At 34.9% G+C, this 13,547-nt stretch overlaps 1 protein-coding gene across 1 annotated transcript; it reads right to left on the bottom strand.

Annotated features, from left to right (window-relative positions):
- Nucleotides 1–7,664: 7,664 nt before the first annotated feature.
- Nucleotides 7,665–12,710, bottom strand: LOC143571891 (nucleolar complex-associated protein 3-like). Its single transcript, XM_077057201.1, has 13 exons — nt 12,685–12,710; nt 11,708–11,901; nt 11,477–11,640; nt 11,194–11,396; nt 10,910–11,118; nt 10,717–10,819; nt 10,457–10,620; nt 10,074–10,383; nt 9,858–9,985; nt 9,452–9,778; nt 8,445–8,584; nt 8,279–8,376; nt 7,665–8,195 (listed from the first exon to the last, which is right to left on the bottom strand). The coding sequence occupies exons 2-13, from the start codon at nt 11,863–11,865 to the stop codon at nt 7,728–7,730; spliced, it is 2,472 nt and encodes an 823-aa protein (XP_076913316.1). The 5' UTR covers nt 11,866–11,901; nt 12,685–12,710; the 3' UTR covers nt 7,665–7,727.
- Nucleotides 12,711–13,547: the final 837 nt, after the last annotated feature.

The raw sequence follows: 13,547 nt of genomic DNA on the forward strand, positions 1-13,547 counted from the left end.
AATAGAAGAAATCAACACTTGAATTTTTATATGGATACATATGCTACCCCATAACAATAAAACATTAAAAAGGGGTGGTGAAAAACCCACCTTAATGATTGAGGCGAAAAGGGAATAAGTACTTGAAAGCGTTTGAGAATAACCACAACCGAACACATCACGTAAGCCGAAGCAAGCGATCCGCGCTAACTAAATTGAGTAAAAACAAACTTAATCGATAATCGTATGAGGTTTATTATTGCATATCTTGAAAGGTATTATTTTATATTACTTTTATATTTTTGATTATTTTATTATTATTTAAGCTTTAACGAAAGGTTGGTTGTTAATATTAATTAAGCACTTTAATCGCAAGAAAACAAAGTTTATATGCTTGAAAAGCTTGAACTATTGTTCATAAGTCGCAAATATATTTATTGTTTTGACGAAACGATTTTTAAAAAAGTAAAGTTTACGTTACGATTATTACGCGATTTTTGGTTACGGTTTACGAAAACAAAAAACTTGGTTTTAAGTGTGATATGGTGAGTTATAATTTATATTTAATTTACATAATTTTTATTTAATTTAAAAATGTTTTTATAAATTTATTTTGATTTTTAATTGACTAAAATGATTTATTTATTATTAATAAACTGAAAAAAAATGTTTAAAAAAAATATGGGATTGACACGTGTTTCGGACCCGGGTCTTGGTGGTATAAGTTCTGGGTATTATCCAACTGGTCTGGGTTTCATATTCGTTTATGCTTGGTTTCCATTATTTAAATATAATAACAGTTTTAATTGCATTTTGAGAATAATAATAACAAGGAACCAGTTTTAAATAAAAAGAATATGCGTGACCCGGGTTTGGATCTGTGTGTCAAGAGTAAACGTGTTTAACCAATTGATCAATGGATTTCATTCCTTTAGTTACCAGAAAGAATTCTATATAAACACATGTCAGGTTCATCATCTTCATCATGATGAACCCTAATTCCAATTAATGAATTCTGTTCAATGTTCGTTAAAATAGGTTTAGGGGTTTTGTTGGTTGAATCAACGTTAGTCAAAACCACATTACAATTACCTGTTATTGTTTTGTTTTGCCCGAGATTAAGGTCGTCGGAATAAAATATTAAGAGCTCCCAATTACAGAGAAATCTGTGTATTAGAGGGGGGTTAAGAGGAATGAGCAAGTTGTTTAGGAGCTTGGGCATCTATTTATACTACGTGGTAGAGCGTCTACGCGTTAATTCCTTTAATGGCGAATCCCGTGAAATCTGGCGACGATTACGGGTCAATCCGCGGCGAATAAACGCAATTAATTGGTTGGATATCGTGTTATATTGACGGAGAATCTTTTTTAGATAATTTTATTCGTTTAAAAAAATGTTTTAAGGGGTGTTTGGAATCGCCGGCGGTGGCCGGAAAAACTGCAGGAGATGGGGGGGGGACGGGATAGGGTTGGGTTTTATTATATTAATATATTTTTTTAAACACTATTTACAGTTTTAGCCCCTAAGGGTACATAACATTTTAAATGGAAATTTAAACATCTTTTAAGTTTATTATAGTTTTCAAGTTTTACACTTTTAACCCTAAACTTTATAATCAAATTATATAGTTTTCGGTTTTGGATTGTTTGCGCGATTAACCCGCACGACTCGATCAACGTTTAAGATTCGGAATTTATAAATAATTAAACAATCGAACGTTGAACTTTAAATGTCGAGAACACTTTTATAATTAATAAATGATCAATAATACATCGAAACGATCCAACGGGTCGGGTTTACAAATACAAATATGAATTGAAATTGACGATGTCATAGTTTAGTTATGGAAATTAACACAACTAGTCCGTCAAGTTTTATTTTTAAGTCTCATAATAAACTTGACGCAGTTAATTTTGACTTTGTTTTGTCACTTGGTGACTTTTATTATTATTAATTTTTAATAATACAAATGCAGTTAGGTTTTCTTAAACGCTAAATAAATATAACGTATAGGCGATGATGTTGAATGAAAATTGATTCATTCATAAGAACTAACATATAGTTATGACGTATTGGACGTCCGTGGGGTGCCCCACCGTTGTTTTCTATGTGGTGCCTTTAAAGTATTATAAGGTTACACAAACAACTCCTCGCTCAAAGGTTACACAAAGCACCCATTAGTTTTAATAAAGTTACCCAGAAATAACCTTGTGTAATTCGGACCAAATTGGTGATCCGTGAGAACGATGACCCGATAATGAAGATTGACCAGTGATGATGAACATTCAGGCGATAAGATTGCAAGTCGGATCACAATAATTTTGGATTTGGGTCGTTGGTTATTTCTAGTGGTGTAGTGGCCGTAGCTAACCGAACCAATATCGTAGCACATCGAGCAAATACAAAACTAACACCCACTGCGCCCCCACCTCAATGCACAAGTTGACTGCAACTAGTGTTACTAAATATACTTCTTTGTTGTATTTTGATCATTCACATTATTATTATTATTGTTATTATTATTATTATTATTAGAGATAGAGGTAGTGGTAGTATTGTTATTTTTATTTTTTCATTATAAAGCAGACTTTGTTTTTGTAGGTTGGGCAATGAGTTTTCTTACATATGGTGGATTTTCTCTTGACGATGAAATGCAGATGATCAGAAGGATTAGTGACACGTTAGTGATTCATATGAGTTCCTAGTGAGATTTTGTTTTTTTCCTTTCACATTGTATGAACATAAATAAATAATCATTAGCATTATTAATTTTTCTTGTTGTGACGCAACGGGTTAGATAAAGGTCAATTAAAACATTTAAGTATAACTTTAAAAAAATCAATACAATTAATAAATAAAAACGTGATTTTAAAATATAGAAGAAGGATTTAGTTTGTGACATGCATATTTTAGGGTGTGGGCATTGCATAGAAAAAAATACAAATGGTTTTAGCCTTTTAGACGTATAATTGTAATGAATTAGACATAGTATTATTATCAGACGGTTCATTATGTGTCAAACAATGCTAGCTTGGGTTCATCGTCGTAGAGTGTTAGGCATACCTGAAAATTGGTTAGACGGGCAATTATCTAGGTTGGACGCACCATTTGTCGCATCAGGTGTTAGATTTCGTTTTGTCTTAAAACATAACATGCTATTCAAAAGTACACTTTTCAGAATTTATGGTCAATTTTAAACAAAAAAGGTGTATAAAAGTTATTTGAGATGAAAATGAAACTAGATCTAAATAAATAAAATTAATAACGACAACTGATTTTCTCATTGGTCATTTCCGACTCAATCTTAACCATTGTAATAGTATGATTAAATAATACTTGGTCCGAATTGAATATTATAATTTATTTGTCGCGTCATAAGAAGAAAAAAATAAGTAATGCTATTATCGATTATTTTTGTATTTAAAAAATGTAAGAGAAAAAATGATTTTTTTTTACTAACAATACATTCATGCATACTCTTAGTATATATATTAGAATCGTCATATTTAATTATCTAGTTCAATATGAATTAATAGGTGGATTTTAGGTAAAATATTTTATATAATTTCATCCATTAGGTGTTTTACTCCTACTAAAACTTTTTTGTTATTTTTTGTATATTCGTTGGTGTGAAAACATAATGTTTAATATATGCATGACTTTTCTGTGTTTGTAATGAAAATTAGTTATTGATACCCTCATGTAAGAAATTGGTTAAGTTTGACTTTGAATGGTGTTAGTGTGGTGTTGTAAAAACCGTTAGACGCTAGTCGAGCGATGGGTTGAGACTAGCGATTAGTCGGGTTTAACTGAATTGGAATTTATTTGTAAATTTTCATAAATATACCAAATTTTATATACAAATTGTTCAATTTTGACCATCTTTGAACAAATTAGTGATTAACCAGCTACTGGTTGGTGGGGTGCCAACTAATGATTAAAAGGCTAAGGCGTGATTTTTAGAACCATTAATGGTGTTATTTTTTTTACAAGTATTTAATTATTAGTTATTATATGGATGAACGAATTGTTTTAAAATACTTTTATGGTTTCAAACTCTAGAGGGAGGGTAGCAAAGCTATCCACGGATCCCTTATCCGACCCGCAGATCGTCAAAGACATCCGCCACCCACGGATGACGCCAATAAAGAAACACTAGATCAAACTGGATAGTCCGATCGGGTATTTCCCCAGATATGAGTATTCTGAAGGGTTATGTGAGCAGATCCAAGCTAGCGCCTTCAAAATAGAACACCGTTGAGTCTCGTTACGGGGAGGACAGAGTGAGGGGTCTTCCTGTAACCACCCTCTGGCGTGAGAATCAGTACTGTATCTTAATCGGAATTAATACGAGTACCAGTATATTGTGTAAGGCTTGAGAGAGTGAATGAATACCTCGAAGAGATGATCTTCGTATTTGTAGTCGAAGGTGGAGGGAAGGTGATTGGTGGAGTTGTCACTATCAAGTTATTCCTTCTCTGCCTAGATGGACATGTGTCGGGCCTTTATTGGATGTGACAGCCTGGACCCGTTTATGGTGTAGCCATTATCTGTGCACGTCGTTGGATGGCCATTACGTGTCCAGGTGTCTTCTTTCCATTGGCTGATGTCGCTATTAGGAGGTTTTGAGGGAATCTTCTAGAAGTAGTTTGTTACAACTCCTCTTCCATATCACGTGGGGATCATACGTATGATGAGTCCCTTGAGTTATTTGTGGATTCCTTCCGCGGATGCTCACGTGACCGTCCGCGGGTTATGACGGAGTTCCACGAAGTGTCTTGGATTGTGGATGGCTTTACCAATCCACTTGTTCCTTGCGCGGATGTCTTTTGGCGATCCGCGGGTTGGTTGATGGATCCGCGCTAGCTTGGATCTGCTCTCATAACCCTTCAGAATACTCACATCTGGGGAAATACCCGATCGGACTATCCAGTTTGATCTAGTGTTTCTTCACAAACTAACATGAATCATGTTGATAATTAATTTATATTAGATGTAAAATGAATTATAGGTGTATAAACCGGTTTAAAACTCAACACCGGATTGGGTTGAAATCTGTTTGGTTTGATCAATAAAAGTCAAAACCGGTTTATAATCGGTTTCGGTTCGGGTTGAAACAGGTTTCTTACCGATCGGTTTTGGTTCGGGTTTTGACCGGTTTTTGCCCGGTTTTGGCGGTTTCGGTTCGGTTAACCGGTTTGAAACCGATTTTGGTGAAGCAAATTACATACCGGTTCCGAACCTAGGGTTTCAATAGGTTCAAACGGTTTCTACATAATCGGTTTCAAACCAGTTTGGTTTCAATTGATTTTCGAGTCGGTTCGGATAACCGGTTTATTTGCCTACCTCTTACATGAATCATGTTGATCATTAATTTATATTAGATGTAACATGAATTATAGGTTCACAAACCGGCTTAAAACTCAAAACCGGTTTAGGTTGAAACCTGTTCGTTTTGATCAACAAAAGTCAAAAATCGGTTTATAATCGGTTTGGGTTTTGATCGGTTTCGGTTTGGGTTTTTGATCGGTTTTGGTTCAGGTTTTGACCGGTTTTGGCCAGTTTCGGTTCGGTTAACCGGTTTTGGTGAAGAAAATTACAAACCGGGGTCTGAACCAACGGTTTCAATCGGTTTCAAACCGGTTTCTACATAATCGGTTTCAAACCGGTTCGGTTTCAGTTCGATTTTCGGGTCGGTTCGGTGAACCGGTTTATTTATCCATCTCTATCATAAATCATGTTGATAATTAATTTATATTAGATGTAACATGAATCATGTTGACAATTAATTTATATTAGATATAACATGAATTATAGGTGCACAAACCGGTTTAAAACTCAAAACCGGTGGGGCTGAAACATGTTCGGTTTGGTCAACAAAAGTCAAAACTGGTTTATATTCGGTTTCAATTCGGGTTGAAACAAGTTTCTTATCGATCGGTTTCGGTTCGGTTAACCGGTTTTGGTGAAGAAAATTACAAACCGGTTCCGAACCTACGGTTTCAATCCGGTTTCTACATAATCGGTTTCAAACCGGTTCGGTTTCAGTTCAATTTTCGATCGGTTCGGTTAACTGGTTTATTTGCCAACCTCTAACATGAATCATGTTGATAATAATTTATATTAGATGTAACATGAATTATAGGTGCACAAACTGGTTTAAAACTTAAAACCGGTTTGGGTTGAAACATGTTCGTTTTGGTCAATAAAAGTTAAAACCGGTTTAATATCGGTTTTGTTTTGGGTTTTGATCAGTTTCGGTTCGGGTTTTGACCAGTTTTTGCCCGGTTTTGGCCTGTTTAGGTTCGGTTAGCCAGTTTGAAACCGGTTTTGGTGAAGAAAATTACAAACCGGTTTCGAACCTAGGGTTTCAATCGGTTTCAAACCGGTTTAGTTTCAGTTCGATTTTCGGGTTGGTTCGGTTAACCGGTTTATTTGCCTACCTCTAACATGAATCATGTTGATAATTAATTTATATTAGATGTAACTATGAATCATGTTGATAATTAATTTATATTAGATGTAACATGAATTAAGGTGCACTAACTGGTTTAAAATTCAAAATTGGTTTGGGTTGAAACCTGTTCGGTTTGGTCAACAAAATTCAAAATCGGTTTATAATCGGTTTCGGTTCGGGTTGAAACAGGTTTCTTACCGATCGGTTTCGACTCGGGTTTTGACCGGTTTAGGCCGGTTTCGGTTGGGTTAACCGGTTTGAAACCTGTTTTGAAGAAAATTACAAACTGATTCCGAACCTACGGTTTCATTCAGTTTCAAACCGGTTCGGTTTCAGTTCGATTTTCAAGTCAGTTCGGTTGACCGGTTTATTTGCCCACCTCTGACATGAATCATGTTGATAATTAATTTATATTAGATGTGACATGAATTATAGGTGCACAAATCGGTTTAAAACTCAAAACCGGTTTGGGTTGAAACCTGTTCGTTTTGGTCAACAAAAGTCAAAACCATTTTATAATCGGTTTGGGTTTTGATCGGTTTCGGTTTGGGTTTTGACCGGCTTTTGCCCGGTTTCGGTTCGGTTAACCGGTTTGAAACCGGTTTTGGTGAAGAAAAACACAAACCGTTTCCAAACCTAGGGTTTCAATCGGTTTCTACATAATCGGTTCGGTTTCAGTTCGATTTTCGGGTCGGTTCGGTTAGCCGGTTTATTTGCCCACCTCTAACATGAATCATGTTGATAATTAATTTATATCAGATGTAACATGAATCATGTTGATAACCATTAGTATTAGATGAAAGTTTGTTGCTATATAACTACATGTATGCATTTTTCCTGTTAAAAAATAATCAATATGTTTCTCTGTTAACTATTACATTATACATTAAAAAAAAAAAGGAAGATTAAGTTGAACTAAAAGATATCAAATGGTCAATAAGCTGCTTAATTTGGTTTTGTCTGGTTGCTTTATGATTGATTTAGACTCGTGAAGATAGAGGCGACGACTAGTATTAAAATCGGTCCGCGATATTGTAAACCACATCTTGTCTTTCATGGTATTATGCTTCGGATATTAGGAATGGTCAAATGAGAAAGATCTTTAAAGAAAAATAAAAACAGCTTTAAAAAGACTAAAATGCTGCATGCCTGCATTGTTATATAATTTTAAGAGAGAACGCAAATAAATAGAAAAATGGCATATAGACTTCAAAAGGAATATTCAACTTAAATAGAAAAAACATCATTAAAATTCACCTCAAAATTTTAACAAAACTGAAGACTCAAAAATCACTTGGTTCTTTGTTTCTTTTGCTTCTTATATTGTTTATAAAGTTGCACCTCTAGCTTTGCCCGATCGAGTTCCCGTCTTAACCTCTCGTTTTCTTCCATTTCATTAACAAGCATAAAATGCTCCGACAATTTACTCCTAACCACATTCTCGTCCACCGCCGCGTTATCATCATCAGCTGCCACCAGCGACACTGACAGCCGGCTGCCCTTCTTTCTCTTGCCGCCAGATTGCTTGCCAGTGGTCTTTACGCTTATGTTTTCCTTGTCAAGTGACATGTCAATGAAAGCTTGTTGAGGTGAGACATTTGCTAAATAAACCTGATTGTTTGCATTTGCCATATTTAAAATCCCGGACGCCATTGTTGAAACGGATGGATGGTAATGTTTTGATAAAACGGTCAACTCCCAAAGCACAGTTGCAAACGCGCCACTTAAGTTTGGATCCGATGCATAGGGTTGATATTTCTGAAAGTATAAATACCAATTAATAAGATCAATATTAAGTAAATAAATAAATAAAATATGTATAGTAGAATTTATAATCTTACCGCGATAGAACCGGACAATGAGCCACCACCAGAATCGTTTTCTAAAAGATCGCGGCATTTGACGTTCTTTTGAAGGAGATGTTTTAAGGTAACCAATGCTGCAAATATATTTTTTATAAGTTTTAAATTAAAATATGTAAATATTGAGTGTGTTGTATGTATGTACCAGCCATAGATTCTGCAGCTCCAGAGCATAAAGAGAATGAAGCCAAACGTTTTATAAACGCAGCAGCTCGTTGCATGTCGTGTTGTCTATCGTCACATAACATTATCTTCAAAGCTTCAGCCAAGACTTCACCTTGATCTCTATACAATTAAACATGTATTATTAGAGGTGACAAACTAGATCCATCAATGGGTAAACGAGTTTTTGTTTATCTCTAACAAGTCAAATCGACAAATTGGTATTTAAATTAGTAAACGGGTTTTTGTATTCATAATTTATAAAAACTCCAATATCATTTTATTCAAAAAAGCTATTTGCATAAAAATGTAACCTGCTTTCAATAATACTTTTTTATCATAATGCATAAAACTCCAAAATATGATCTTACTCAAAAGAGCTAATTGCATAAAAAGGTAACACACTTTCAATTCTAAGTTAGGTTAATTTCATAAGAACATACTTTCTTTATTTTCACAAAAAAAGTCACTAAAACTATTTTTGTATGTTTCAAGTACCTAAACTTGTCTAAAATGTGAGTATAAACTTCTTAATGATGACTTGTTAACTCTTAAATTGGCCAAAATTTGACAAAGTGACATATAACTTATTTATAAAAAAGATACCGTCTTATTTTGACTAATTTTAGAGTTAACAAATTATTGTTAAAAGAATTTTCAAAAGTATGTGTATTATAAATTAGTTTGAAAACTTTAGTACACAAAATTTAGTTTGACCTTTTCATGTACTTTTACGAAAAAGTTCCTTCGCCTAATCTTGGAATAATAATAACATGCTTTCTTTAAGGTAACCAACTCTCAAAATTTTCAACTTGAGGTAACCTAGTAGGGTAACCAGTCAAAGTATTGGTTAACAGCTGACATGTCAGCAACTTCTAGCCTATAATAAGTTGCTTACCCTTTTATACAATTAGACTATTAAACAAGTCAACCCGCCCCATTTTGCCACACTCATACATACAAAATATTGCATATTGATATATTACTAACCTCCCGGGCCTATACTCGAGTATGAGATTATAAAGTTGAATAAAGAAATCTTGTAAATCAACATTTAACGCATCAAGATTATTCTTCATCACTTTGAAAGCCACTATGCAACACCGCAGGCGTTCAGTCACAGTCAAACGACTTGAAACACTGGCAGACGCATTTTTAACATCATCACTTCCTCCAGCAAGCTTTCTAAGGTATTTCATTAAATCCGCCATGATATCCATATCAATCAAATGAGAAAATTTCCCAATTCCATTTAAACATGGAGCAAGAAGCGGGTGCTCCCCAAATGGGCCCGTTATTGATTCGTTTTCTTCTGATCTGAACCAAGAAAACAAGTAACAAAAGTTAAGAAAATGATATTAATAATACTAAATAATATAATAAATATAGTGTATACCCTGAATGCATAGTATGCTTCAATATACGAAAATAGATTTCAAATACAGAAGAAAGGGTATCAGATTGTATCTTCCTTTTCTCATTTAAATCCTGTGCAAATGCTGCACTCATGTAGTCAGCTTTGACCTGAAAAACACGTGACCACATTAATCCTAAATTAAAAAAATAAAATTTATGAACGCTGACATGTAAATATTTAATAATAACAAAGTACCTCCTCTCGTGTCTTTGATAACTCTTCCTGCTTACTTTTCTTTTTATCATCTTGTTTTATTTCCATGTTTCTTCTTCCCGTCTTATAAAACTTCTTTTTAATTTTCTTAGTGTCTTGTTTCGACGGTTCAGGCTTCCTAAGATCCTCATCAAACGTGAGAGACATAAAAACCTCAATAGAATCAGGATGTAATTGACAATCATTGTCTTTTACAAGACCAGCAATAAGTTTAACCGCCTCGACAGTAACTTCACCACCATGTTTTCCCTCGTTTGTAAAAAGTGACTTAAGTGTGTCACAACAACGTTTCCTGTTTTAACATAAAATGTCATAATCTTGATTGATTTACATAAAACGAGACAAGATTAAGAAAATGAATAAACCTTATGACATCATCCGTGCAGCTTATATTTTTTATGACAGCTTTCATCAACGTATCACAATAATTAAAACGCGGGTTCGCATCGAGAAGAGTGCAAATGCAACGAATGGCCACTCGTTTAAAACCGAATACTTTTTCCAATGACATCAGCTTCTGGAGGTATAACTATCATCACTCAACCAAATAAATTCATTAAATTAAATACTTGCTTTTAGAAACTTTAAAAATAAATAGTTAAAAAGCACGCCAATCAAAGCAAACCTTGTACACACTTAGAAGTGTGGATTCATAGAACCGAGTTTTTTTAACGTCTTTTGATACAACCATTGCAAGCTCCTTATCAGTAGGTAGCCTAATGCGATTCCTGTTTTCCCATAATGAAAAACAATATAAAGTTAATAACGATAACATGAACGTATGAATATAGTATTTACATGATTAAATAATAGCATACCCAGGAATAATATCCTTGAAAACAGCTAGTAAAGACTTTAAACCAAGTTCTAGTATATAGCGATCTCCTTCTTTGCATATTTTAAACATTTCTCTTAAATGTTTAATATTTCCTTCGGGATCCTCAAGCATTGATGTCCCGATTTCAGCAAGCCTAAGTTTCTTCTTCTCATTGGACTCTTCAGCCGTGAGATCCTTTTCAACCTCAGCCTAAAGAATCATTATTGTTAAAAGATGAATAATGATATATAAATATATTATAATTAAAATCTGAACAAATAATACCAAAACTTCTGCTTTAGAGCTTTGTTCAACTTCTTCTTCTACTTCGGTCACCACCTCTTTCACTTGTTTCTTTGCTTCTTTTCTCAATTTTTTTTGCTTTGCGCGTTTTTCCGCTTTCGTTAACTTCACAACACCGTTGTCTGTTCTTACATCATCATTTTCACCCATGGTTTCATCCTCAATTTGTGCTTTCTTTGATGACGCTAGATAACAATATCACCAGAAAACTCTAAAACATTGCTTCTTGATAACACCAGTGAGAAACAAATAATCTGAAAGTTACCTGTCCTGTAGTACACCTGCCCGTCTAAGGTCTTCACAGGAAGAGAATCTACAACCTCAACTTCTTTCTGATTATCATCAGCTGTTAACGGTTTCTTCCTCGAACGCTTCTCATATTCAAATTCCAACGCGTCTTCTTTGGCATCAGCAACACGGTTGACATGCCTTTTATAGTAAAAAAATGTTAATAATGCATTAAATTTGAAAAAAAATAAAAATTTAACTTGCTGACCTGGTAATTGACTGAGTATCCAGCTTTGAAACAAAGCCTGCATAGTCTCGGTTTTTATTAACAAACTCCAAATCCTCATCTGAGACTTCAACTTCATCCTCAGGCACGTCAGGTGGTAGCTCGGGTGGTAGCGCCACCTTTTGTTTCTTTCTTCCCATATATTTTGATCAAGTGTATGACTCGTATGTCAAGTTCTTAACACTATAGTCAACACGACAGTTATTGTTACGACTCATTTACTACAAGAACGATCTAGCATTGGTTCTAATTGCAACATATAAAACGATGATTCTACATGTAACTTTAATGCAATTTTAAGTTAAGAAAATGAATTCGGTTTCACCATCTTTTGCATTAACTGGTCTCAAGTAGAGGCGTAAACGACCAAATCGCTCGCAAACTACTCCAGATCGGCTCGCAAAAAGCTCGAACCGAGCTTAAACGAGCTCTAGCCTAATGTCAAACCTAAGAATACGCTATTTTAATAAATGAGCCCGAGCTTCACCTATCTAGCTCGAGCCGGCTCGCGAGCCTAAACAAGCTCATGATTGATTTAATTTTTATCTATTATAATTTATAAGCACTACGATTTATTTAATAGTTATTAATATTATATATAAGTATATAACTTATGATAGCAATAAGTTATATGGAGCTGGAAAAACTACTCACGAATCGAGTTTAGGAAATGGAGCTGGAAACGAGCTGAGCTCGAGCCTAGTCGAGTGCGTTGGCCCTAGTATCAAGTTAAATGACAATAAATTAATATCGAGCAATGAAGTAGCAATAAACCCTAAGTTTCAGAACCTGTTTGTTAGGTCTTCAAAATCAAGTTTATGACAAATTAATTATATGTATTTAAACAAATTAATATTATTATTAAAAGCAGCTTACGAATTCAATGAAACTATAAATAAATAGAATTCACTCTGCACAATTTTATAGTAATGCTTAAATATAAGTTAACAAAAATAAACCTGGTTTGGAATAAGAAGGATAGGCGGCGTACGGCGGTTTCAGTGGTGGCTGTGTTTATGTTCGGAAGAGAAGGGGTTTTGTAAATTATGTAATTGTTTTTTTTTTTTTTTTTGGCAAAGTCCCAGTATCTATTTGGGCCTCACAAATATTAAAACCGGAAGGGGTCTAGTTAGAGCCTTAGAGGTGCATATTTTCATGAACCAGTTTCGGGCAGAGGTGCACAAAAAACCCGAACCCGGAACCGGACCTGAAAAAAATACTCGGAACCGGTTTTTCTTATACCCGGGTTTTTAATACCCCAACCCGTACCCGACCCTACCTGTAGGGTACGGATAGGGTATGCATTTCAGTACAAAAACCCGAACTGGACCCGATTTATACCCAGTAATACCCGAAACCCGGAACCAGGTTTTTCCAATACCCGAAACGGGGTTTTTTCAAATACCCGATCTATACCAGAAATTACCCGAAAAATACCCGAAAATACCCCTAAAAATTGTAACCCCTTAAAAAAGTCCAATATATACCCAAAATAGGGTATTTAAATACCCGGTTTTAGAATACCCGGTTCTATACCCGACTCGAACCCGATGCACAGGGTATGGTTTTAGAGACAATACCCGGACCCGAACCCGACCCGGGTATTACCAATACCCGATTTTCCAATACCTGATCATACCCGAACCCGGTTCCATATGCGAACCCGGGTTTTTGAAAAACCCGATTTGTGTACCTCTACTTTCGGGTATGATCAACAAAAATCAAAACTGAGTCGGGTGGGAACCTAATTAGGGTATAGTCAGGTATTTGACCGGGTTTTGACCGAGTATTGGTGGAACAGGTTCCACCGTGTCCGGGTACA

This window comes from Bidens hawaiensis, unplaced genomic scaffold, assembly GCF_021521415.1.
Source record: "Bidens hawaiensis isolate Kalapana, Puna unplaced genomic scaffold, B.hawaiensis_p1.1 tig00025606_1, whole genome shotgun sequence".
Taxonomy (NCBI): Eukaryota; Viridiplantae; Streptophyta; class Magnoliopsida; order Asterales; family Asteraceae; genus Bidens; species Bidens hawaiensis.